Raw genomic sequence first — 27,901 nt, 5'->3', positions numbered from 1 at the left:
AGGGAAGGAATTTTAGAGATTCTAAATGCTGTGAGCCACCTGAAGGAGACTTAAGTATGAACAGAATTTCAAGGCAATGGGGAAGGGTTCAGGGAAGCTGGGTAAGAGAAAAGAGCGATCCAAGCAGAGGGAAAGGCATGAGCCCAAGCATAGAGGTCAAATGCGAGGTCATCATAGACCAGGCAGAGAGAAGGCACCCACCCAGAGAGAATGATCTGCCTGGACATAGGCCACTGTACCTGTTGCTCACTCTTACACCAGGGTATTCCATGAATCATATCGATGGAAATATATAACTTCACCCAGTGTAGACTAGCCAAGTTCCTCTGCACTAGAGTGGTTTGAGATCTACCCACCCCGCTTGAGGGAGGTCAGAATTATGTATAATTTAGCTACCACAGCATGACTATCACCTATGTGCAGGTATGCATATTTTTGTGTTGGTAAATACTAACACTTTCTGTCACTTTACAAAGTAATTCTACATATAGTAGTTCCCTTAATCTTCACAACGGCTCCAAAAGTAGAGGTATTATTATCTCCACTCAAAGTTCCAGATTACAAAGACAATGTGAAGGAGCCAGGTCTTAGACCCAAGTCTTTTGACTCCAAATACCTTGCTGTTTTGTCCATAGAACATCTATTTGCATCTTTGCTGCTGCTTAATTATTTAGGACTTAAAGCACCTTATGAGTACATGAGCTCCTCATACCCCTTTGTAATCAGGGGTGCATTCACACACTTGCCAGCACTCAAGAATTATGCTGTCCATACTGGCTCTTTCCTGAGTGACTTGTCCTGTTCATTCCCACTATCCCGGTTCAGGTTCATATTGCCTGGCACGATGGCTCCATTCATTCATGCGTACAATCACGTAGGCAGCCACTATGCTTCAGGCGCTGTGCTAGGTGCTGGGGATCAATACAGTGCCTCAGCTGTCAAAGAACTTACAGTGTAGGGAGGAGACACATGAGTAAATAGGACCTTTAGAAAAATGTGAGACTATTCAATGGAGCAGCCACATGGCGGGGCCCCTAGCATTGCGGACAAGCACCTAATCCAGAGTCAAGGAGTCAGGAAAGTCTACAGCTGAGACTTTAATGGAAAGCCAAAGTTAGCAAATAAAAAGGGTCAGGAAAAGGAATGACATGAGCAGAGGCATGGGTGTCAAAGAAAGCAAAGCAGTTTCACAGCGAGAACTGGATATAGTTTGATATGCCTGAAGGATGAGTGCAGTGGGAAGGGCTGTGGAGAGCTGAGGTAAGCGTCAGATTACAAAGAGGTTGGGAACCATGTTAAAGAATCTGGATTTTATCCAGTGCAGTGGAGACCATAAAGGGGTTTCATGTAGAGTTACATGAGAAGACTTGCATTTTTAAGAGATCTGACTGTGACATGGAGAAAGGATTGGAGCAATACTGCTCCCATAGGAATATAATCTGAGCCATTTATGTAATTTCAACTTTTCTAGCTGCCAAATTTAAAAAGTAAAAATAAACGGATTAAATTAACATTTTATTAGTTAACTACTATTACCAATGTTAATAATATAGTTTAACTCACAAGTATTAGAAAGAGGTACAGCCCTAGCCGGTTTGGCTCAGTGGATTGACCGTCGGCCTGCGGGTGAAGGGTCCTGGGTTCGATTCCAGTCAAGGGCACACACTTCCAGTTGTAGGCTCGATACCCAATCCATGCAGGAGGCAACCAATCTATGTGTCTCTCTCACATCGATGTTTCTCTCTCTGTCTCTCCCCCTCCCACTCTCTCTAAAAATCAATGGAAAAATATCTTCAGGTGAAGATTAACCAAAAAAAAAAAAAAAAAGACAGACAGACGTAAGAAAGAAAGAGAGAGAGAAAGAGAGAGAGGGAGGGAGGGAGGGAGAGAAATGTGAACACATTGGAGAACTCTCTCTAAAAATCAATGGAAAGATATCTTCAGGTGAAGATTAACCAAAAAAAAAAGACAGACAGACGTAAGAAAGAAAGAGAGAGAGAAAGAGAGAGAGGGAGGGAGGGAGGGAGAGAAATGTGAACACATTGGAGAAGCATTCAGGAAGGGGAATAGTAGAAATTTATTACAAATGAACTTTAGTTCATTTTACACACTAGGGTCAAACTAGGGTCAAACTAATCTTGCTGAAATATACCTGTGATTAAGATACTCCCTTACTTTAATTTTTCCTTTTTTTTTTTTTTTTGTCTTTTGCCTTTGCCTTTTCCTACCAAATAAAGCCCAAGCTCTTCAGCCAGCATTGAGCTGAGCCTTTTCTCCAGTGTTTGCATCCTCCCATCCACACAGCTGGGCTTCTCTCTCCACTCCCACCTGCAGAGACGTCCCAACGTCCAAGACCAGGCATAACCTTACACAGAAAGAATGAGAAGACCTCAGCTCAGCACTCTGGGATGTAGCGTCAACCGTTCCTACTGCTAGTCAGGCCCCGTGTTCCAGGTCTAACTCCTGGCTTGGAACTCTGCCCGGTCCCTCTAGGGTGGGGGCCCTGCTTCTTGCTTTCCATTCCTTTCTTTCCTCCTTCCAGAGCTTGGAAATCTGCCCATGAACCTGAGCTCAGTGGCTGGAGCCTGCTGACTGCTGACCGACTTTCTTATTCCCTTATTTCTGATTACATTTCTCGGTGCCACCTGTCCTAGATTGCCCAGTACCAGCACCTCCAAGCCTGAGACTTGTCTCCCACCTTCCAACACCAATCCTACTTGCCTTGGTGACCGCCTGCCTCTGTTTCCGTAGACCTCTGCATATCACTTCTAATGCCTTGTCTGCCACCTAGACTTCCTCGCAGCTCTTGCCCCGTCCCCATGGGCAGATCTAGCCAGTCTGCCTTGTCTTTTGCAGGGAACCAGGCCATATCTAACAGTGTCTTGAGCTATGACAATTGACATTCAATGCCCCGCAGATTAGAGCCCCACCCACCAGGAACACTTTCTCACTAGGCTTGTGTACACTTGACTCCAGTCAAAATAATCTCACTGTTGTTTGCCAGCCATGCCCACACCTACAGACCTCTCGGATTTATTCCTGTTAACCGCTCACCTGAAAAAGGCTTTATCCCATTCCATCCCCCACTTACTGAGGAATTCTTAATAAAGAATAAGCCCCCAAATATGACAATCCAAATCTCTTCCCAACCCTGACTGGAAATTACATCTCCTTCCTCTGAAGTCCTGTGGCTCGATATCTGGACTCCCATTATGGATTTTATTGCCTTTTTATTTTAAATGTCTTATCTCTCTAAGTATATACTAGAGTAAGTAAACATTTTGGAAATAAAATGCATATCTGATTACTTAGCAAAGAAAACTAGGTAGGGAAGAGGGAAAGAGAGACTTGGCCCAATTTCACAACATGAGTAATGGTCCATCGAAGATTATAACTGAACAAGATCATCCTGTTAAGTGCCTGCTTAGCATCCTTAATCAAATCATTCCTGAAACATGGCGTAAGGGCCCCTGTCCCAGTGGACTTAAGAAAATTCACTGTGAGTCCCTTAGGTAATATATATATTCCTTATTGTCTTCCCTTTCTATTTGGAGTTATTTTTTTGCATCTCTCCTTCCTCCCTCCCTTTCTGAATGTGTCTGGAACCCCCATCTCTCACCCCAAAGTTCTATGACTCCCCAAACAGAACTGGAATAAATTGCCACCTCCTTGAAATCCCTCCACTTCTTCCTTTAAGCATCTACTGGGCCCATAAATTTGATAAAAGGGGGCACAGCAGCTTTCTTCCCTGAGAGAAAACTCAAGGACCCAGGGAACAACCCAGCAATGCCCTCCCCTGCCTATCTTTGAACAATTCAATGGTAATTGAAAAGACGCAGGTAGGAAAACCAGACTGACAAGTGGGTGTTTCTGTTTTTGATTAAGGGGGGCAAAGTTCATTCCTGCATCCTGTATAATACACAGCTTCTTGTTCCCAGCAGTATATCTAGCCATGGAGGGCCCACTGCCCTCTTACTTTGCCAAGTCTATGTCATGGTGTGATGGGGGAGAGTTAAGCAGATTGTATACCCTTTTCCAGCTTTCCTCTTAGGAGCTCCAGATGCTTTTTAAAAAAATATGACAACGATCTCACCAATCCCTGTACAGTAGCAAGAAACATTGCCAACAAAAATCAAATAATTATAATCCACCCACCATAATGTCTATTCTACCTGCATTATTCTGCAATATTAGGCATCTGAGTGGCAATATACAGTGCCAAGTCCAAGGCCGTGAGGTCTGAAGGCCCAATGGTCAGGAGTCCTCTGATGCTAGACAGACATCAAAGTATCAGGTTTTCTGAAGGAAGAAGCATTTAATTATGATCAAACATGCTTCAAAGTGCTTTCAAGTGGTCAGTCGCTCCTCCCTGCTTCCCTGTCTGGGCAATGAGCTCCATTTCCCTGATGAAGGAGTTGTGTTTCCTTTAGAAGCATCAAAGAGGATTCTCTCTGGCCCCACAGATTTGATGTTTCAAAATCCCATGTGTCCATGTTGAGATGAAATGGTCAAACCCTGTCTTCCAGGTGCTTTGCCTTGAATTGGAGACCCCATGTCCTTTGGCAGGTACCTGGCAGGCCATCAGGGGACAGTCCTCAATTAGAACCCACATCCTTTTCTGGCCCAGCATGGGTTAAATTAACTTTCAAGGTTTGGGACAAGAATTAGTCTATTGATTAGCTTCAGAACTGGATGGATCCTCTAGGGCAGAGGGGGTGGAAGGAGATGATTCGGGTATCATTCATTAGAGTATCTGATGTCCAGAAGCTAAACATGGGGAGCACTTTAACAATAAAAACAAACCCAGCTACATAAGTCTGAGAAAACATTATTTCTCTTTCTACTGAAAATAGATTTTTATAATCTTGAGAGTGCACATGGGCATAATCTTTTTAGAGCAAAATTTGGCAGTATTAAAAGCACGCATTCACTTTGAACAAGTAATGTCACTACTAGGAATTTATCCTATGAATATACATGGAATATTCAACAAAACATATGTACAAGAATGGCCAACAAAGCATTATTAGTCATGGTTTTAAAAATACATCAAAATGTCCATCAGTGCAGGGACGGGCTAAATAAAAATGGCACACCCATATAATGGATTACTACGGACTGGTTAAAAGAATGAGATGGATTTGTGTGTGCCCATATGGAAAGATTTTGAAAACACATCATTAAGGGGGAAAGGCCGGGTACAGAACAGTGTGTAGAGTATAATTCCTTCTATGTTAAAATGCACACATATTTGTGGGCATGGGCACTTTATGACATTCAGGCATATGCACGAAAAAATCTCGAGAAATGGTTAGCAGTGGTCAACTTTCAGTCAAGGACTTGAAGCAGGTGGAGAAACAGCTTCAGGGTCACTTAACAGGGTGGCATTTAGGAGAAAGCTCAGGGACCAGTTTAAGTTTCTTATTTGTATTCCCCATTGTTAAAAACATAATAAATATTCTGTTATCATTTTAAAGGTTTTTCTAAGTTAGTATCTTCAACCTCAATTGGGTATGTGGTCAGAGAGAGAACAAAAAAAAAGATATTCACAGAGAGATCAGTAATACCCTCAGCAGCTAAGCTAAAGAGGAAGTATTCCAGTCCACAGAGGAAGATGCTGGCCTCTGCAAAAATGTTTACTGCGCGTGAGGGTGGAGGGGGAAGTGGAAAGAAGAAGAGTAATAATTGCCTCATCTGGGTTTTTAATCGAATTTAATTTTTTCTACTTACTTTACTTTGGAAAGGGGACTTTGATAAGAGGAACTAGCCCTTGTGGGAGAATGTGAGGGACCAAAATGTTTTCCTAGCTCTGCAGAGAGTCAGAAGGAGCGCTCTTATCCTTTCCTCACCCACTGGCCAATCGAAAGGCCAAAATAGAGGTGTTCAGAGGGAATGTTGACAGAGCTGCTTAGCAATGGGCCTGGAAGAAGGAGGAATATGAACCAGCCCCTGAGAACAGACCTTCAAGAGCTGCTGGTGACTCAGTTACTACCGAACAGCAGGACTCTTTTGTTTTCTTGAGCCTGGGAAAGAAAAGAAAGAAAAAAACCCTTTTGCTTTTGCAAACAGTCTTGAATTGCAGTTTCATTAATCCATTTCAAGGTCCAGGTTGGTGTGGCATAGGCAACTGTTTACCCAGTGAAGCGATAAGGCAAGGCTGAGCCTCCAAAGAATCCACCAAGTCTCGCCTGTCACACAGCTTCCGTTTATGATCCACATGGAGGCTTTCTATTGGCCAAGATCTACCTCAATGGATTTCATAATGGAGTAAAATTTATCTGAGTAAAATACTATCTGGCATAGGCCTAGATACAAAGCCTATAGAATAAGCATGACTTTAACATTGTTTTCTACCTGATGGCGCTCCCAGGGCAGGCACAGAACTTTCCCCTCTTCTCACTCACCATCCGATTATTCGTCACTAGGGCAGAAGAGGATGGTAAACAACATGATAAGCCTTGTTGGATAGTTTCTAAATGTTGGAGCTTCTTCAAGGAAGTGGGCACTCCCTCAGGGGAGGTTACTTCAGCCAGTTACAGGGCGAATGAGGCCAAGGTCATAAGCTTATTTACCCTGAGGGCCATTAGCTTTGATTTGTTTCATGACCACATCCTGCATCCCTCAACCCAAACAGCTGTTTCAAAAATGGATGCCCTTGATGACAAGAGGGACTGGTCCAAAGTAAAATAGATGTGTTAGTTCAAATTCAACATGCTCCAGGAAAAATGAATCAAAGCACATCAAAAGTATTAAAATTACATCACCTGGTATTTGTTCCAAAGAGATCAGGAATAATAACATCAAGCAGACCTCAACAATCTGCACCACTGCTAGGTTGGTCATCAGACAAAAATAGCTACATATTCACAGACAGCCATTTCTTCTTAAGGAGGAGACTATCACACTAACTCTGAATCCATTTTTCCAATAAAATACGTCTTCAAAGAAAATTATTTCATTTAGCACATAAAGAATGTTCTACTTGTTTACAGGTGTTCCCCCAGGGAGGAAACTGCAGTCAAGATGAGTTCTATCAAAGTCTGTGCCCTTATAAGCTCAATTCTAAGTATTTTATGTAAAAACTAAATGCATTTTAGTCACGACTTGATCTGTGTATTTTTCATGCTAATCAGATACTGATGTTTTTCTCTTATAAACTGTTAGTTCTTTAAATTGCCCCTCACAGTTCTTCCCTCCAAACATGTTCTTCACCCACACACCATGCATAAAATACCTTCTTTATATTCCGCAGAACCCAACACTGATGCTTTTCCATCATTAATACAAAGAAACAAATTTACAAACTGTCTTTCCTCACACTTCAATCTATTTTCTTGCTTTTGAAGTTTCAAATATAATCCACAAACATAATCTCTGAAATACCACATGCACCAGTATCTGACGCACATATAAAGACCTAAAATTGCCCAGCCTGAATGGCTCAGTGGTTGAGCATTGATCTATAAACCAGGAAGTCCCAGTTCGATTCCCAGTCAGGGTATATGCCTGGGTTGCAAGCTGGATCCCCAGTGTGGTGCGTTCAGGAGACAAGCTGATCAATGATTCTTTCTCATTGATGTTTCTATCTCTCTCCCTCTACCTTCCTCTCTGAAATCAATAAAAATATATATATTTTTTAAAAACCTAGAATTAACCTTGAGGGCTGTCTCACACACTCACCTTGACCTAGAATTAGCCTTGGGGGTCATCTTACATACCTTGAAATCTAAGCACATGTGCAACTGTAAGCTCTCTAATCTCAAAATAATGAAAGCTTGCAACACTACAAATAAGAATCACCATTTTTAATCCCTGGTCCCAGAAAATGGGCAGCTACACTGCTCCCTTCCTGGTATGAGTCTGTCCTCTGGGGGAGGAGAGAGCCTTGCCTCCTCTGTTCCTTCCTATAGGTGTCCCCTGAAAGACTGAGTCTACAGGAGGCTCCCAGATCCAACAGTGTCAGGTGTACAACTCTGCCAGGGGGCTGAAACAGGACCTTCTCTTTCAGAAACTGACCCACCTACCACTGCTCATTGCCTTCAAAGAGCACTGAAGTCAGCCCTCAGGGAAAGATACAGCTAATTTTCTGGATATTGATTCTATTTTGGAAATGATCTGAGAAAGTGTGTCACCCTAATCAGAGAGACGTATGTTGACCATGTAGGTCTTGACCCAAAACCTGAGGCATGTTGATTGGACCATGGATGACACATTGAATCAGGCTGAGGATAGAGATACTGGGATATGGAATCCATACCCTCTTTCCACCCTAGTATTTCTATTCTTCCCAGCTTCTTTCAAGAACCTCTCCCAGTTCCTCATGGGTTATCAAGCTACCCACAGTTCCTCTGTTTGCCCCCCATAAATGGGGCAGTATGTAAAATAAGGGGCCCAAAAATCCCTCCAAATCATGGAGGATTATATATGACCATCATTTTACTTAATAAAACTGTATAGATATCCCTCCCCACTTACTACTAGGTTATGAAGTCACTAGGAAAAAAAAATCCTGCTCCTTTTATGCCCTTTCTCTTCTGTTTATCTTTGATATCCCCCCTTCTCCCTGCCTAGCTTTTCCCTTCTTCTCTACCCTATAGTACAGAGCCCCTTTTCTTCTTTACTTCTTCTGTATAATTCTAAACACAGCCTCTGCCAATAACCCTGAGCTCTTGCTGCATCATGCTGATTTGCACCAGCTGTGCTTGTGGTGGTGAACCCATACTTATAACAGGGTCTCCTTAGATCTTCCTCTGGAAACAAGACTCCACATATACATCTAAAAGTCATGACCAGTGGGAAGGAAACTGCGCCAAGGATAAATAGACCCTGCTTTGAACTACTGATCACATTAAATAAGAGAAAAAATACAACTGGAGAAAAGAAAAGTGCTACCCAGAGTTGTAGCTTAAAGATTTTCTTGGATCTGTACAGCAAACTGTAAAATGATCTGTTCATTTAAACATCCCACTTCCAAATTTACTGTTAAATTTCTCAATACTAATGGGAGGAAGAGGCAGGGCAGGGAGTGAAGGATGGGAAGACTGCCATCAAGAAGGCTTCCAGTGACAATATAAAGTGTACTCCCAGATTAAAACAGAGAAGCCAGGAACTTCATCATATAACTAGAGTTTGCAAAGCTTAGTCTTTGACAATCTTACACAATTGTAAAAAGACAAGTGCATGGAGCAGCTGTTGGGAGTTCGAGTCAAATGATGTTATTCTGCAATTTGGGGCAAATCAGAATCTTGGATTGTGAGTTTTCCTATCACCTCCCTCCCTAAGGGGTCACTGGCAAAGTTACCAGATAGTTTGTGTATACTGAACGGTCTGGCCCATTTATTTTCCATTATGAAACGATGTGTAACGGTCGTGCGGTTGAACATGACCTGATATTGTGAATGACCATCATTAAAATGTAATTATCCTTCATCTCTGCCCTAGTGCAACTATGTTCCAGATTCTCCAAACCAAACTGCATTTGTCTTAGCTGCATGGGACAAATGCCATTGGTTTTGTTGAAACCAAAGTCATCCAGAGTGTAAAATTATTTATTCGTTTCAAAGACTCTGGCAACCTCCAAATCAGGGACACAAACATGATCCATCTGATGTAAGAGGACATCAGCAGTCTAAGAAAAATACGGTGAGGCTAACCCTGTATAAAGCTCATCTACTGACAAGTTAGGTTCCAAAAGGCTTTCTTCAAGCCTGCTTCTCTGTAAGTCCAGGAGGACATGAAACAAGCCACTGCTAACAGTCTCCTGTTGAGGGCAGGCAGAAAGGGTGCACTTCAACTCGGGACAGCTTCCGTCCATCTATAGAAGGTCTTAGGTTGAAAATGTACAGGAGACAGAACTTCTATACTCACTTTCTGCACTTGAAGGAGTTAAGAGTACGTTTCTGCCCACTAAAAACAGCAGCAACATGACTTCAGGGTTCCCAGAACTCATTATTCTGTCAAACTTCAAGCACTGAGTTCCTGAGCAGCAACAACATTAGAACAAAAATGGAGACCCCACCAGCAGGAGCTTGGTGGAGGAACTATTTACCAGGAGGTAAAAGCTTACACGGCCCTTCCTGATCTGAACCCCACCCTCCTTTCAAGCCCATCTCCCCCTATACCAGTGATGGCGAACCTATGACACGCGTGTCAGAGGTGACACGCGAACTCATTTTTTTGGTTGATTTTTCTTTGTTAAATGGCATTTAAATATATAAAATAAATATCAAAAATATAAGTCTTTGTTTTACTATGGTTGCAAATATCAAAGAATTTATATATGTAACACGCACCAGAGTTAAGTTATGGTTTTTCAAAATGCTGACAGGCCGAGCTCAAAAGGTTCGCCATCACTGCCCTATACCTTCTACTTGGAACCCTGTCTTCCATCCATATTGAACTTCATTCCCCAGTCCCTCTAGCCTCTACACCTTTGCACATGCCTTTCCCTCTGCATGTGCAAAGGCCTTCCTTTCCCACCCTCATCATCACTTACTCCTGCAGTTTATTAATTACTCTTAGCTTTTCCTAACCTCCCAGATTCAGATAAAATGTGCCTCATACATGCTCCCTTGTAACCTTGTATTTCCTTTTAATTGCCCTGAGCACATGTATGATGCCTTTTTAAAAAGAATCTATATATCCCACTGAACCATGAGTTAGGGGTTATATCAGTCCTATTCACAGCAGTTATTCAACAAATACTTATTGGGTAAATGCCTCAATTCACTATTCCACATTTACTAAACTAGGCATTAATATATTTGAGATGCTTTATTTAATGCTATCTGTCACTTTAGTAACCCTTTTGTCTTGTTTGACATGTTTAATTATAGAATTGTAAAAGTACAGAGAAACACACAAATAAATAATCATGTTCACTTTACTACCATTCTGGAATTAATAAATGTTAACAGCTGTACATTGTGCATATTACTTGCAGTTTATTTAAGACTGTTTTCAAAGGGCCAAACTCAAATGGTTTTGTGATCAATCCTGAGTTAACCAGAGAGAGAAAATTGAAACAACATTAATGAGCACTTGCTATATGCCAATCATTGTCCTAAATTGTTCATATACATTGCATATTGCCTTCAAAAGAATATTATTCTCCACATATTATAGATGAAGAAACTGAGATTTAGAAGATTAACTACCACCCAAGATAAAAATACATCTGGTAAATGTCACTACTATGCCTAAACCAAATTCTATTTAAATCCAAAAAACCCATGGGGCTTTCCCCTTTATTATCTAGATCCTCAAATCCTACCCGTGTCTGGAAGGAACTTGCACTTTTTGAACCATATATTTAATTCCTCCATTCATTTTATTTTATTTTATTTTTTTAATCCTCACCTGAGGATATTTTTTCCATTGATTTTTAGAGAGAGTGGAAGGGAGAGAGAGACAGAGAGAAACACCGATGTGAGAGAGACACATCAGTTGGTTGCCTCCCACATGCCCCGACCAGAGCGGGGAGCCTGCAACCAAGGTTCCTTGACCAGAATCGAACTTGGGACCCTTCAGTCTGCAGGCCGACACTCTATCCACTGAGCCAAACCGGCTAGAGCTCCTTCCTTCATTTTAAAAATGTAACTAATGAGCCATGTGCTATCTCATGAATGCACAGAAAAATAAGGTAACCAGGGCCCTGCATTCACAAGCATTCTTGTTAATTTAGCTGGAGAGTAAGAACTAAAGTGGTTATGTAATGGACATTCTCCACTGCAAAAGAAACATGCAACCACCAAGGCAATGAGAAAATGGCACCAATAGGCTGAAAGGACCTACCACACACAAACCCTCTGTTCAAGGATGACAAACGACGACTTCATTCATACCAGATGGCCCCCAAAGTTTCTCCTGGTCCTACCATGACTAGAGTCTTGTGGCTGTGGTGGGAAAAGCTTTTACAAGGTGACTAGATATTTAAGAGTCATAGTTAGAAACTGGCTGTCATTTATGATTTCTACAGGGCCGTGTATTTTTGTTTTCACAATTAAAAAAAAAAGAAACTTAGGGATGAATAGTTTGGCTCTTTTTTCCATGTATCTTCTTGGCTCTCAGTTCAAAATCTTATGGTGACTGCCTGGTTGGCACCTGTGTGGCTCTACAGTGAGGGTCTGGCACAGGTCGGCCTCTGCACCTCTTCCTGGTGGTCCCGGCCTCCCTTCAGAAGATGGATGACACCTTGGTCCCTGTCCAAAAGAGATGACGTGTCCTTGTATGTGTACGTTGTATGGAGGGCCTTGCTCCATTTCTCTCGGTAAGTCCTGAATGTTTGGGAATCACTCACTTTCTTTGTGACAGTACTGTCAGCAGTTTGGGCTTCTCTTAGTAAATTATAATACTTCTAAACTCGCATTTGAAATCCTGGCTTGTTCTTGCTTTCCCAGATCTACCACCCTCAATTATCCTTACAAATAACTTCTCCTCCCACCCGGACATAGCATGATTCTTCCATCACAATGTTTCAAGTCTCTTTGCCATTTTTCTCTTCCTTGATCAACATTTTTATTGTGGAAACAATTTAGATTTGTCCTGGCATTGCAACCATCCTACTTAAAAAGAGTGTTCTGAGGCAACAGTAAGTTAGTTTGACCCTGAGGGTAAACATGAGTGGATGGATAGGTTATTGTTTACTGAGGACTCTTTTCATCAGGCTATTTGCTTTTATTGTCACTGTATTTTTACTGTACACATATGTTGTTGATTTCTCAGAAATCCAGTAAAATTGTAATGGTTCCTACTATTGGCAAGTACAATCCACAGAATAAGACATATGCCCTTTTGTGATATCAGAGAAAACATCACTGAACCCAGAAATTCTGTCAGTTGGTGTTTTTCTCAGGATAAGCATCAATATGTGCGATGTTCTTTATCTGTCCATTCCTTTGTTCGTTTGTTCATTCATTCATTCATTCATTCAACAAACATCTCAACAATGTAATTATGTAACTTTGTAGTGATGTAACTTTGAATAAGACAGACAAAGTTCCTTATGTAGAAGCTCACAGTATAATGGAAAAAAATATAAAATAAGTGATTGCCAAATAACGTGATAAATACACATAAAGAAAACAAAGTTAAGAAAAAAATGACAGCCTTAGCTGGTTTGGCTCAGTGGATAGAGCGTTGGCCCACCGACTGAAGGGTCCCAGGTTCAATTCCAGTCAAAGGCACATACTTTGGTGGCAGGCTTGATCCCCAGTCCTGGTTGGGGCCTGTGTGGGAGGCAATCAATCCATGTGTCTCTCTCACATCAATGTTTCTCTCTCTCTCTGTGTCTCTCCCCCTCCCTTCCACTTTCTCTAAAAATCAATGGAAAAATATCCTCAAGTGAGGATTAACAAAAAAGAAAGAAAAATGACAAGGGCACAAATGGTCTGCGGAGATCAGATCAGGGGAAATTCCCAGAGTCTGAAGGATGAGTAGGAGTTAGCTAGGAAAAGGGGAAGAAAGGTCATTCTAAACAGAGAGGAAAACAAAAGCACTGGAGCTACTGTTATCAAATGCAACTTTTTAAAGAATGCTAATCTCTTCCTATCAATGACATACCAAAACCTCGACCTTTCTAAAATTTTCTTCATCTATAAAATTTCCTGAGATTCCCAGACCAGGGTCACTCATCAAGTAAGCAGAAGCCGGGTTATGGGGGAAGAGTTTATAGTGAAGGTATTCACCTATTTCCTCTTCCCAGCCCCTGAGAAAGGAGGTCCCACTGCCATGAGAGGAAGTGCAACCTCTCCCAATACCCTACATTTGTAATCCAAGGAAAAATTTAAATAATGTCATTCCTTCCTTGTATTTGCCCTCGAAGGAGAGTTAAGTCCAAAGGACAGAAGACACTTCCCTTACCTTTCCTTTCCTGGGAATGACTTGTTTGTAAGCTCTTCTCTCTCCAGCCCCTGCCTCTTCTGACTCGTCAATCTTGCCCTGACATGATAAAGTTTTCAAGGGAATAAAGATAGACCCTGAGCCCTAACTGGTTTGGCTCAGTGGATAGAGCATTGGCTGAAGGGTCCTGGGTTTGATTCCGGTCAAGAGCACATGCCCAGGTTGCGGGCTTGATCCTCAGTAGGGGGCGTGCAGGAGGTAGTCGATCAATGATTCTCTCTCATCATTGATGTTTCTATCTCTCTCTCCCTCTCCCTTCCTCTCTGAAATCAATTAAAATATGTATATAAAGAGACTCTGAGTTTATGGTGAACACATTTTGGAAAACACTGGGCTGAAAGAACTGCTTTGTGAAGTCTTTCTTAGAGACCTAAAACCCCATGAATGCAATCTCCATAAAACTAATCTGTTTTTGTTCTTCCTTTCTTGCTTGCTTCCTAAATTCCTTTTTCTAAATTTACCTGGAGTTTCCTTTACTCTCTGTACCAAAATGCAAAGTAAAGGCAGGGTTTGTTCTAGAACTCAAACAGCACAGCTAAATTGTTTGCAAAGTCTATGATTTTTTACAGGAGAAAACTCTTTACGTATCAATCCTGTCTTATTCAAATGGTCATCTGAGCCACCTGAATCAACAGCCAGGATAACGCAGTTTAGAACCCAGCCCATCCCTCTGGTCCATGAACACTGTCCCCTGAGGGGCACGCTGCTGACTGAAGTGTCACCCCTCAGCACATACAGGAGGAAGGGAGTAAAGTTGAGTGATTCTAAACCACCTGCATCCACCCCTACCCCCAAAAGTGCTTACAAACCTCAACATAGTCATGCTGTTTGATTGGGATTGACTGTCTTCTTCCCTGAAAGATCACCCTCAGGAACCTTAGCAAGAGCAGTCAGTCTCCTTGGAGTTAGGTAGCCATGCCTACCAGTTCAAATTCTGTAGTCATTTTAAAAACAGAGAAAAGAGCCTAGCTAGCATGGCTCAGTGGTTGAGCATCGACCTATGAACCAGGAGGTCACGGTTTGATTCCCAGTCAGGGCACATGCCTGGGTTGCAGGCTCGTGCAGGAAGCAGCCGATCAATGATTCTCATCATTGATGTTTCTCTCTTTCTCTCTTTCCCTTTCTCTCTCTCTCTCTCTCTCTTTCTCTCAAAAAACAGAGAAAAGATCTGGGAGTAAGGGGCCTTCCAGAATGTGGAGGAAATCTTGAATTCAGACAGCAGTGTTCAAAATCAACTACTATACAATTAGTAGGCCAATACTCTACCCATCTCACTGACTCAATAATAAAAGTCTACATCTATTGCTTATTATATCATAGGCACTGTTCTAAGTACTTTACATATTATAACTCAATTCTAAGAACAACCCTATTAATATGCCCTTTTTGTCGATGAGAACACTGAAATACAGAAATATCAAGAAATGTAATGAGGTCACACAGCAAGTCTTGTTCTAGAGTTTGTATTCTAAGTCTCAGTATTCAATAAATATTGACTAAGGGCCTCTATGTACCAAACACTGTAATTGTGGACATATACAGATAAATATGAAAAAGGCCCTCACTCAAGGAGCTTACATTCTAGTTTGAGAGATAGAAATATTTAAACATACAAGCATACAAGTACCATTCCTATGATAAGTCTTATGAGACAGATAAGCAGAGGTGTTATGGAACTACACAGTAGGGTCACCAACCCTGACCAGGGGCTCAAGAATGTCTTCCTTAAAGAGGTCACATGCGAGCACCCTCTAACACCAACACTAAAATGCAACTATAATGAAAGGTTTGATAGCTAGAGTATTCCCCTTAGGTTTAGACTATGAAATGTAGTGAAAATGTCATGCCATAACTCAATGGTCTTACACTGGGCAACCTGGGACTCTGGCACCAAGAATCAATGGAAAAAATAAGTACAAAGTGGGTAAACTGGAGCTAGAGAGACTTGAGACTTCCCAGGGATGGGTCGGTGTCCCAAGGTGACAGCAGATTGTTCGGTGAGCAGTGTCTCAAGGACATAGGTATACCCTGATGTGATTCTGGCAGCCTTTAAGGTCCAAGGAAGCAACAGGAGTTCAGGGAATGGGTGAAAATATCCAGGTTCCAAACAGTCAGACTGTTCACAATTGAACCCCAATCAATAGCTTGGGGCACATGAAACTGAGCTCACTTATGCAGAAGAGAGCTGCAAAGAGCCTAGCAGAGTTTTAGACTCCCTTTAAATAGAATGGAGTTCAGGACAGAGTGAAGTCTCCATGAGATACTAGGATGCTATATGGGAGAATTGGGAAGGGAGGCCAGTCACACGCACTGGGACAACACTTTGAGAAATGGAAGAAAGTTATGACTCAGCGGGCACGTTGGTCAGTGTGTTCACACCAGACATTGCAGGGCCAAGCTCTGTGAAAGCGAGATTGGTACCATTTAATGAGCTGAGGACGCTGCCCTTACAGGATGAGCTAAAGCAGTGGTTCTCAACCTTCCTAATGCCGCGACCCTTTAATACAGTTCCTCATGTTGTGGTGACCCCCAATTTCATTGTTACAAATTGAACATAATTAAAGCATAGTGATTAATCACAAAAACAATATGTAATTATATATGTGTTTTCCGATGGTCTTAGGCGACCCCTGTGAAAGGGTCGTTCAACTCCCAAAGGGGTCGCGACCCACAGGTTGAGAACCGCTGAGCTAAAGTCTCAGTGGGAAAACCAAATTTAGAGTCAGATTGATGTAAACAATTTTGGTAGACAGCTTAATCAGGAGATAAGAGTATAAAATGAAGACAGAAAAACTTGAATTTGAATCCTACTCTGCCACTTACTAGCTATGTATCTTTGAGCATGGGCCTTGACCTCTAATCTTCAAAATCTTTATGAAAAATGTACCTATGGCTGTGACAACTAAATATATTGATGAATGTGAAAGTGCCACGTACAGTTCTTCACACAGAGTACGTGCTCAGTAGATGATAGTTTCCCTCCCTTACAGACCCCGACTGGATATTATTCAGTCTCAGTGTTCCATTTCTCACTGCTGATGATATGTCTACTTTCCTCACTCAGTAAAAATACTTCAAAGCGTTTTTATATATAATAACTTCCTTGGCAGGACATTTTCATCCCTTTGCCTCATGTTAAAATGTGTGGCAGAGAGAAAAAGAAATTCATTCAGAATCACAAAGAAGAACCCTAGTGTCACCAAACCACAGCCTTTAAGTTCAGCAAAGAGCTGACTCTTCAAAGATTAATACAATACACTCCCACTGCTTGTCCCAACTGTCATCCAGTGTGTGTTTTTTAATTTGCTCTCTTCCTGTGCCTCAGATGAATATGATTTAATCTCCAAAGCATGCATGATGAACACATTACTATTTCCTCCTCCAAAAATGGGATGTTACAATGTGAGGCCCCATTCCTGAGCTGGATAGAGAGGAAGAGGTCATGTGTCCAGTCTCCATACAGGCATTCACTAGTTTCATTTTACACAGAGAACATCTCTGTTCCATGGCCATGGAGAACACTGCTTATCTTGGCAACCTTCTCACAAATGGAAAACACTGGACACAGATAAGTCCAGCACATTGTGGATGACTCAATGCAAATTCAGTCAGCAATAGTCATCATCACTTAGTGCTATCCACTAGTGAACCGAATGAATCACCTTTGTACCCAGAGATGGCAATATTTTGATTGGTGTTATCATTTAGAGAAACAACATATTACCATGAAATTATAATTATGTGATTACATAATTACTATGAAAATGATTCATCAATCAATCACCATGTATTTATTTCAACTTGTGTATAGTACTGTGTCCGTGCTTTAGGGTTTATAAGTGAAGTACAATTAAAACTAAGGGGCATGGTCCTGGCTGGGTTGCTCAGTAGTCTGAGTCCCTGAATCACCATATGGAAAAAAGCTGCACTCTCATCTAAACTGGACTACTATGTGATTGAGAAATAAACATTCATTGTGTTAAGCACATACTTTTTTGTTGTGTTTGTTACAACATTAGTGCTACTCTAACTAATATAGGTTCTAGTACTTTAAAGGACACAGGGAACAATAGACAAAGTCCAGGATTGGCTCAATAGAGAGAATCTATAGGGAATACCCACTGCATAAAACTAGATCCCCAAAATGTTATTCCCTCAACATTAAGGTGAACTTGGAAGAAGGAAAGTAGCTTATCTAAAATATGGTACTGAATAGCAACAGGGAAGGGAAGGGGGGAGTCATTTCCCCTTAGAATGAATTACAACATGCATACCCATCCATAGGTTTCCAGCCTATATGCACAGTGAGTGGTCTGAAAAACCACAAGCTAAGAATGTACTTTAAAGTGAATTCCAGCTGGTAATGCTCCCAGAAGTAATTGCAAGTTCTCTCTGGAGAAAACTCCCTTCATTCCAAGAAAGGTGAACCCACAGTCAAAAATCATAAAACACACAAAGAAATAAAACACTATGTGCAAGAGCCAATACAAAGAACATATAGTAGAATAAGACTCATAGCTATTATAATTTCCAATGCAAATCAGAAAACCATTGTATCTAATATTGTTGAGAAATACTCCTCCATATGTCTCTCTTGTCCTTGCATGTCTTGCTTTGTGTGCCAAAAAAAAAAAAAAATCAAGGCCTGGCTGATCTTTACCGAGACCATTTTTCAGGCCTGTGTTGCAGCAGGTAACCTTAAAGGACAGGATAACATCTCCCACTAGGAGAAAGTATAGCCTTGTTTACTGTCTACTATAAACTGTCAAGTTCCCCAAGATCAGTGATCCTCTCGTGTGCAGGTAGCTCTCTGTGTCACTTCTATAGGAATTAGGATATAGGGAACCAAAACAAACATGTTGACACTCTGGCTACTGCTTCTTCAGTGATTAATAAAGTTTTTTGCCTCTGATTCAAGAGTCTCGGGTCTTCTTTCAGTATATACACAACTGTGGCGAGCTAACTTGTAACTATCATAAAATCTCAGACCCTTCACAGTTCTTGACAGTCTTAAAAATTAAAAATATGAAGAGAAAGCAGGAGCAAAAAAAAAACTAGTAGAAAATATAAAAAGAAAACAGAACTTCTAGAAGTAAAAAATACGATTGAAATTTAGGACTCATTGGTTGAGGTAAAGGGCAGATTAGATATAACTGAAGAGATAATTAGTGAATTGGAAGATGCATCTAAATTTAATCAAAATGCAACACAGAGAGGAAATAAAGTTAATAAATTTGAAAGAGAATTTAAGGAATATGATCAGGCGATAGGCGCAGTGGGCCGGATGAGCAGAAGTGGCACAGTGCCCAGCCCAGGCTTGGGCTCCTCCCTGGCCCCCTGCCGCTTCACACACTACTTAGTGCTGGGCGGGATCCACAACTGGCTATAGCTCCGGGAGCTGGCGCGGAGGTCCACTGATCCCTGCAGGCCAGGCCGAGGGACCCCACCAGTGCACGGAGCCTCTAGTATATATTAATGTAGCTGAATCTTAAAAATCTTAGAAACATGTTAAGTAAAAAAAAAGTGAGATTTGAACTCTAAACACAAGTGCTGTGAGGACCTGCTATAATGATTTCTCATGGCAGCATCTCTCTCTCTTTACAGAAGAGAAAAACATGTGACTAAGCTTGGCAGTAAGCCTCTCTCTCCCATGGCTTTGCATCTTGAGCAGAGAAATGTGAGAATGAGGAGAGGGTGGGAAGCCCTTTGGAATTTATACCAGCAGCAGTGCCCTGAGCAGTTCCTACTGATCTATTTCCAAGCCTAGTTTTCCAAACAACTCATCAATTCTGTGAGCCTCCCACCATCCTCCAATGATTTCCCATCTCCCGTAAATTAGTCAGAGTTCATGTCTGTTGCTTGCAACCAAAGAGCCCTCACTGATCACGTAGCTGTCAAACAACAAATTTATATAATCCCACTTATTATGATTGATCCTTCGTTATCAACTTTCTCCCCATGATTTTATTTCCCGATTAGATTTGGTAGGATTGTACAAGAAGAGTGTCTACTTACACACTGTAAGGCCTAAGTGCTATCTCTGTTGACTGAATCCCTGTGAAGTCATTAATGTCCAAGGGACATAACCCTGACTTACTGTTCTCCAGTCATGAAGTGCCTGTGGCCTCAAATAATAATGTTCCCAGCTGGCCTGTGGTGCTGGCTACACTCAGCATTATGGTCTCAAGGGTAAGAAAATCCATCATTGCACCAACCGTGTTATTTAGGGTTGTCTTACCTCCTCAGTCTTCAAAACTTCCCATATCCGAGCATGATCTTCCTCCAGCCAGTGCCCTGTGCTCTCCGCCTTGGTGGGAAGTTTGAATTTAGACACCACTTGAGTAGGCTCTCCCACAGGTTTCCCCTCCATCTTGAAAGAGCCAGGCGGGAGGCATTACGGACCTGAGTGGAAGAATAAAGTGTGCTCTAGGTTAAAGCATTAAGTAACGTAAAAAGAGACAGAGAAGCAAATTATCATGCTTGATTTGTGACTAATGAGACCGCTGATGCCAGTATCACAAAAGCATCAACTTTTACGGCCACTTTTTATATTTTAAATATTTGTTCTTGGTATTTTAACACAGGCTTCTGGAGGTAGAGGCACATCTTGATGATGAATGAAGTGATATAATGTTAAAGCAAAGTGAAAAGCATCCTCAGCTTGTCCCTCTGCTCTGGCCCCTCCAGAGGAGAGATGAAAACGGGTGGCTGTAAGATGAGCCTGAGTGATGCTCCCATACCGCATGCCAGGCCGTGCATGTGCAAGAAGCACTGGCTATGGCATCAAACAACGACTGCACACTTGTTTGTACAAGGCTCCACGCTGGGCATACACAAATAATTCAGTAGTTCGAATCTTAGCCTTAAGAAGCTTAGTGTCACCCTAACCGGTTTGGCTCAGTGGATAGAGCGTCGGCCTGCAGACTCAAGGGTCCCAGGTTCGATTCTGATCAAGGGCATGTACCTTGGTTGCGGGCACATCCCCAGTAGGGGGTGTGCAAGAGGCAGCTAGTCGATGTTTCTCTCTCATTGATGTTTCTAACTCTCTACCCGTCTCCCTTCCTCTCTGTAAAAAATCAATAAAAATATTTTTTAAAAAAGAAGCTTAGTGTCTCGGGGCAGAAAGGGTTGTGTACAAGTGATCGCTGTATAGAGTGTTACAGGCTAGTGTGACAACAACCGCATTTCCTAACGGCAGATGGAAGCACAGAGGAAGATTCTCTTCTGTGTTTACTGGCTGTGTTACTTTCTTGAGCTCCAGTTTCATCAGCAGTTGCTATAAAAAAACATTTAAAATTGATAGCTATTCTATAAAGTCTACTCTTTGATATCTTTCTATCTGCCATTGGCTTATTCAGAATCACATCATGCCTGCTTAGCACCATACTGTCCAAAGGAATCTTCTGGCCTCCATTCAAGTCCCCCTGACTCTGCCCTTCTCAGGGTAATTTTTCTAAAAGGAAAATGTAATGATGATGTTCCACCTACCTGAAACTTTTCCCAGAGAATAAAATCCAAACACCTTAATGTGACATCCAAAGCCCTTTATGTCTGCCTTCCTCCACCTGCCTTCTCCCGCCATGCCCTCCTGCCTTCTGAGCCACTCTGTTTCAGCCACTTGAAAGTACTTATGGACCTCAAATATATCCAGTACCTTTTGTCTTTGTTTGTGACGCTTCCTCTCCACCCACCCCCAAGAGAATAAAGACTCTTCCTTTATTAATTTCTATGTATACTCCGGACAGATTTCCATCATGTTACCTACAAGACTTTATTATATTTATTTGCTTTCCATTCTATTTCTACCTTCTGGCCTTTTAAGCATCTTGACACTAGATATGGTGTCATATAACAGGGTAAGTACTAAATAAATGTTTAATGAAGTGGTTAATTCAGTCAATAATGAGAATCCAGATCTAATATATTCAGGTAACCGATGGATAAGTCAAGTTACCTCTTTAACTCTGTTATTGGCTGTAAGTCCTTCATAAGAAAGGGCCAAGTCTAACATTCATTGTACACTCCCAAGCAGCTAGCACTGCGAGCTGCAATTGCTCATTAGTTAACAACAGACTAGGTTTCAGGGACCCGTCCTCTAGGAATTGAGCGTGTCTGCAAAAAGCAGGTCCTCACAAAGCCGACTGCCCATATAAAAGCAAATGGAAATCAACACTGATACGCGGGCAGGGTTGATAAGTCAGAGGATTTGAGAAAAGGGCCTTTGGCTGTGGAGTTACTTTGCTGCCTCCCGTTTCATCTGGAAGCCATCTGCCTGCAGAAAGCAGTGATGAGGAAGCTGCTAACCCAAACCGCCTTACAGTCCTGAGCAGGCTGGAGCACTTCAGACACTCCCACTAGGAACCAGGAAACAGGACCTTTATAATTAATGAACAAAGTTGTTCTGAGTGGACATACTAATAAATGATGCTGACACATACATGCAAGGAAATAAACAAAGCAGAGTCATGCGGAGATTTCAGTCCAAAAAGGAAATTAAAATAAACAGGCAAGATGGAAACAGGCCAGATGAGTAAGTAGGGAAGGAAATTCCATTGTTGTTATTGGAGGCAACACCGTAAACAACAAATAATAAATCAAAACAAAGTGGGAAAACTACATGAAATGGTTTTGGCTGTGTCCTTTGTATATCATGGAAACGTAACAGGATAAAATACACAAACTACAAAACCTCAGGGTGAACAATGGGACATCTTTAAGCCTAATGTATCCCAGCGTCCCCACGCCCTCACTGGTGTCTGCCCACAGCTGCTGTGTCATCTCCGCAGCGTGGGTGAACGTTGGCAAATTTTCAGTGTTGGACTGAACTCTACTGTGTACTGACTCCCCGCACCCCCCCCCCACCCCACCCATCGTTCCTCGCCCTGTTTGGGAAGAAGATACAACTCTGAGTTTTAAACCATCCCAAAGCACTTGGGAACTAAGGATGGGTGCAGAGAGGCAGCCAGCTCTTATGAGGCTCTTCAAGCATTTTGATCCCCCACCCCATCTGAGACTTGAGGCCTCTTCACCCAGCCCCACTCAGTACATCTCTTCACTCTCGCACACACACACAAAGACTATCCATGCAATATCTATTGAGCTCCCGTTGCATACCAGCCACCATGCCGGGTACCTTCTGCATTATCTCTAATCCCTACAATAACCATTTTACAGCAATGAAAGGTTAGATTCCGAGAAGAGAAATAGCTTTAATACATTGCTAGAAAGCTGTAAGGGTTCCAAGATAATGCTTTCTGTCCTAGGTTAGTTCAGGGACCTTCAACCCCCACCCTCCCCACCCCTGTCCCCATCACGGTGTAATACAACCCCTCTCTCCTGCCCCTCCTCACAGACTAAAGTGTCAGTGTCTTAGCTAATAGGCCCCACAGTACCCCCTGCACAGATGGTCACATCTGATGAGTTCACAGATAAGGGTGGGATAGAAAGAGAGAGGGGAACACAGGGAAAATAGATTACTCCTTTTTCTTTTTGCTCTCATCTCACCCTCTGGCCAGGGCAGGCTTGGTGAGCGCGCCCTGTGCAGTCACACAGGCCTTGAGCTCAGAAGGGCCCCATACTTGGTTGAATGATCTATTGTCACTGTTTTGAAATTTTTAATTTTCAAACGAATGGCCCTGCATTTTCATTTTTCACTGGCCCCCACATATCATATAGCCCATCCTGCCACCTACCTACCTTTTCTCTCTTCAGATCTAAAGTTCCACTCCATACCTTCGTTAAACGTGCATTATAGGTTTCCTATCTGTTTCCCCGGAAGTCTATACACTGGAGTCTATAAAGCAGGACGAATATGTAGACCTTCTCTACCTCTGACATGATGCACATCTTAGAGTTGACCTACTGCTTTTTTTCTTAAAACATACAGTCAAGGCTTACAGGCCAACTGTCATACAAACACCACTAATCCAAGCTCATTCAACAGGCAAGGTGAACGCACTGTAAAACTAAGAGGCAGAATCTTCCATTCTATTCAATAATTTGTCTAAAAATATCATAAGCCTTATGAGCTCTTCTGGAAATCTGTTTTGAAGACTGTCAATCTAAAACACCTGAAGCCCACAGCAGACCCTTTGTTTAACCTGCTGAATGGTGAGATCACCCTTCAGTTGGAGGGGGAGTGGAGAAAGGAAGCTGTATGTATATAAAGGCACATATCTGATCAGGTAACATAGAAGCAAACTTCTGCTCAAAAATGTAAAATACAATTGCTGGAGAACTGTTTTTGTGTAAGTGTAAAAGGTGTGTGATTATCCACTGTTTCTGCTGCATGAGAAGTAACACAAGGACCAGGAAGATGCTTGTGCTCGACACTGAGAAACACTCTGCAGATGAGAAAAGCCATGAAAGGGTTTTTGAGGTCACTGTGCCATCAAACCCCAGAGCCCTAACATGTCCACCAAAGCTGAAAGGTTTTTTATTAATATTTTTAAAGTTAGGTTAAATCCAAACACCATTCTAATCAATATTTATAAATTATAGCTATCTTACAGAAATTGATAACAGAAATTAGTGAAACTAATAATTTGATTATGATTATATAAATAAAGATATGGGTTAGCGCTTCCTCATCAATATAGTATTGTCAATGAGAAAGTATTTCCTTAAATAAATTTTTTTTTTAAATTTGTGCTTGTAAGGTCTGTATTTTTATTTTAAAATATTTACTACACTATGCTTATGATATAACATGTATAGTAGCATTCCTCCCATTTCTTCGAAAATAATCATTGACTGATCGCCATCATATTTTCTATGGTCGTAACAGAGGGCTCATGACAGCTTCATATCCTAAATGATCAATAAGTACCAAAAGTAAATGAGCAGCTCCTAAGTGGCTAACCTTAAAATCATAAGTATTAAGTGACAAGCTAAGAACACAAAATTTTAGCATTACCAGTGTCTGTTCTTGCCATTTGATAAAAATTATCCATAACTCCCATGAACATTTTTAAACCATAGCTTTAAATATAAGTGCTAGGGCCCTGGCTGGTGTGGCTCAGTTGAATGGAGCATTGTCCCATACACCAAACGGTTGTGGGTTTGATTCCCAGTCAGAGCACATACCTAGGTTGTGGGTTCCATCCCTGGTTGGGGCACATAGGGAGGCAACCAATCAATGTTTCTCTCTCTCTCTCTCTCTCTTTCTCTCTCTCTCTCTCTCTCTCTCTCTTTCTCCCTCTATTTTCCTTCCCCTCTTGCTAAAATTAATAAGCATGTCCTGGGGTGAGGATTTAAAATAATAATAAGTGCTAGGGCACAATTTCACTGAAATCTGTATTTATTGTATTAATCTCCATGCTGAATTTTGTTTGCTAAATCAACATGTACTTTATTGAATTTGACTTTCCTTCTGATGATAGTAAATAATGTACGAGACCTCCCTCTAAATCATTATCTTTTCCTCCTCCCTCTCTTCTTTACATACTTTTGGGGGGAAAAAAAGTGTTAATACTCAGAACCTTGCTGAGTATTTGCATTATCTGTTAGAACCGTGCTTTTCTCCTGCCTCTGCAGATTCCACCATGTGAATTAATAATACAGTATTTATGCTTTATTCCTTTTACACACACAAACTCTTGCTTCTGTCTGAATAATTTTTTTTATATTTTTTAAATCAACTCAGATTTATCCTAATCTTAAAAATGCCTGGCATTTGCCCCGTTCCAGTATCTTCCAGTGATTACCGGTATTTCTGTCCATTCTTTCCTCCTATCTTCTCTCATCCTCATTCTTCCGCCTAATTTGCTGTCCAGATGAGACAGGTTTGTTTACACTTATCTCCTAATACCTACAACTCTTCCACCTACAAGTCTATCAACATAATATTATATGTCAACTGTAATTGAAAAATAAAAAATTGTCTTAAAAATAATAATAAATAAACAACAGTCTTTGCATTTACTCAGATTCAGAATAGCATAATACAAAAAGCACTGAAATTCCAGTCAGAAGACTGGGTTCAAATCAGGAGGCTACAGTAAATTCTCTATGTTACCCTTGGACAAACCAGTTCACTTTTCTCAGCCTCACTTTCCTCATCTTTACTATGAACAAATAGATTGCAAGGCTGCTGAGATCCCTTACATTTATAAAATAAAGCATCCGCCTCCCCCCAAATGTAGAAAACAAAACTAATATGCATTGAATTATTTTTCCGGTCCAGCTGAGGGATTTACACTACTAAATGAGTCTGTGATTTATCTCATATTGTGTATTTATTCCCACATTATGCATTATTCAAGTCAGACAAACAATACGATAATATAATAGCCCCTTGGCATTCATGGATATATCATCTGAGTTTTGACTATTAGAGAACACCACAAAATTCTCTGACACCTTGTCAACTGTAGGTTTGCTAAGGCTTTGTAAAGCTGGTGTTTGGTGCACTTGCCAATCCTTAGCACCCAGATCTTGGGTCAGTGGCCGACTTCTCTAGTCATGATTGCCATTGTGGTGTTTACGACCTGGGGAATCCAAGAAGGTCTTAAGATACAGCCTTCCCAACTGTGGGGGTGCATCAGAGCGGCCTCCCCAGTCTCTTCCTCCTGAAAACAGGACTAAAGCAGCTCTCTGGGATCCAGGGTTCCTGTGTGAAATAAAGACTGGGGCACAGACAGACGTCGGAAGGGAAGGACTCCAGGAGGCTATGGCATAGAGAGATTCCCAGCGCTGGGCAGTGTTTGTCCAGGGAAAGGAGGCATATCCAATCCTCTCACTGCAATACTAGAAGTTGGTTGAGTTTAAAGTGACTGTATATGTCAATCTTTTAGGAGGTAAACAGATCCTCGTTACTTCTTCCTCTTAGGACTCTCAGCAGCCTTCTAGTCTATTTGCTTTCCTTACCTTACTCTGGTCACCCCTGCTAGACTGCCAGCTTTTTGAGAGTAAGGCTAGACATAAATTTATTGCTTCAATTTTTTTTTAAAAAAAAAAAAAGCTCAATCGCCTTTAAACATTTTTTATTTTATTTTATTTCCATAAAAAAATAAAACCTTTACTGAAATAAAAGATTAAGCATTTGCCACTATGATGTATTTGGAACAAATGTCAACCATTGGGCAACCATTTTCAAAGGCGTTTTAGTTATGTACTGTCTCACTCAAGACTGAGCGAGGTTGCACAACAGAGTCTGCGGAGTCCGAAGTGACTTTCTCTGACTGCAACTGTCTCCTGTTAAATGTAGAAAATTAAAGAAATGCAAAACATTCCTGCTTCATGCAAGTTGATATTTTTTAAAGGCTGTTCCAACTGCACTTCAGACTTTGTGTACTTTTCCCCCCTCACTGATAGTAATTGGCAGAAGTTTTTAAGAATTATTTTTTTTAAGCCTAAAAAAAAAAAAAAAAAAAAAAACCAGACTGGGGTTTGTACTACCCTTGTGAACCTCCTTGGAGAAATGCTGCTCTTTTGCTCAGCAATTCCTGCTCAGCACAGAGAGCCAACACAAGGAAAACAGCTGTGCTTCTTTCCTGGTCTCCATTCAGCCCAGGCAGTCTGGAAACAAATTTGCAAAACAGACATGGGGGAGGGAGAGGATATCTAAAGAGATCAGAAGCTGAGAACAGGAAGAATCCCTCAGCGAAAGGGAGAATTCTAAGGGACTAAATTTCCTATGGCCTGCATTTTTTTATTGGGGTGACATCCTATCTAATAATAGACAAACATGGCAATTGACCGTACCTTTGCTACACCTCCCATTGGCTAATCAGTGCAATATGCAAATTAACCGCTAACAAAGGTGGCGGCTAATTTGCATAATGCAGGCAGGGTAGGCCAGCGCGAGCTGCCATCCGGGCCCCTGTGTGCTGCCTAAGCCCCGCCCCCAGCCGGGACCCCCATGTGTGGCACTGGGTGGTGGGGTTTGGCGGCGCGAACGGGTTGCCTAAGCCCCACGCCCAGCCGGGAACTCTGTGTGCGGCCCTGGGCAGGCGGGACCCCCGTCTGTGGCCCTGGGCGGCGGGGCTTGGCAGCGCGATCA

General features: G+C 41.7%; 1 protein-coding gene and 1 long non-coding RNA gene across 3 annotated transcripts in view; one reads left to right on the top strand and one right to left on the bottom strand.

Moving 5' to 3' along the window:
• Positions 1 to 6,984, top strand: part of LOC102255853 — a 16,819-nt gene extending 9,835 nt beyond the window's left edge. Inside the window, exon 3 of one of the 2 annotated variants that reach the window (XR_001359654.1) lies at positions 2,238 to 6,984. This is a non-coding gene — a long non-coding RNA (uncharacterized LOC102255853). The remainder of the gene's footprint in view (positions 1 to 2,237) is intronic. The other variant, XR_001359655.1, reaches the window with a different exon arrangement.
• The window catches only part of LOC102256657 (ral guanine nucleotide dissociation stimulator-like 1), a gene marked incomplete at its 3' end in the record, with an annotated part of 176,593 nt that overhangs the window by 71,937 nt on the left and 76,755 nt on the right, over positions 1 to 27,901 (bottom strand). Inside the window, exon 2 of the mRNA XM_005881328.2 lies at positions 20,138 to 20,301. Within this exon, the coding sequence (XP_005881390.1) occupies positions 20,138 to 20,269 (132 nt within the window). The remainder of the gene's footprint in view (positions 1 to 20,137; positions 20,302 to 27,901) is intronic.

This window comes from Myotis brandtii, unplaced genomic scaffold (genome assembly GCF_000412655.1).
Source record: "Myotis brandtii unplaced genomic scaffold, ASM41265v1 scaffold678, whole genome shotgun sequence".
Lineage (NCBI taxonomy): Eukaryota > Metazoa > Chordata > Mammalia > Chiroptera > Vespertilionidae > Myotis > Myotis brandtii.
This window is presented reverse-complemented; position numbering and strand designations above follow the sequence as displayed.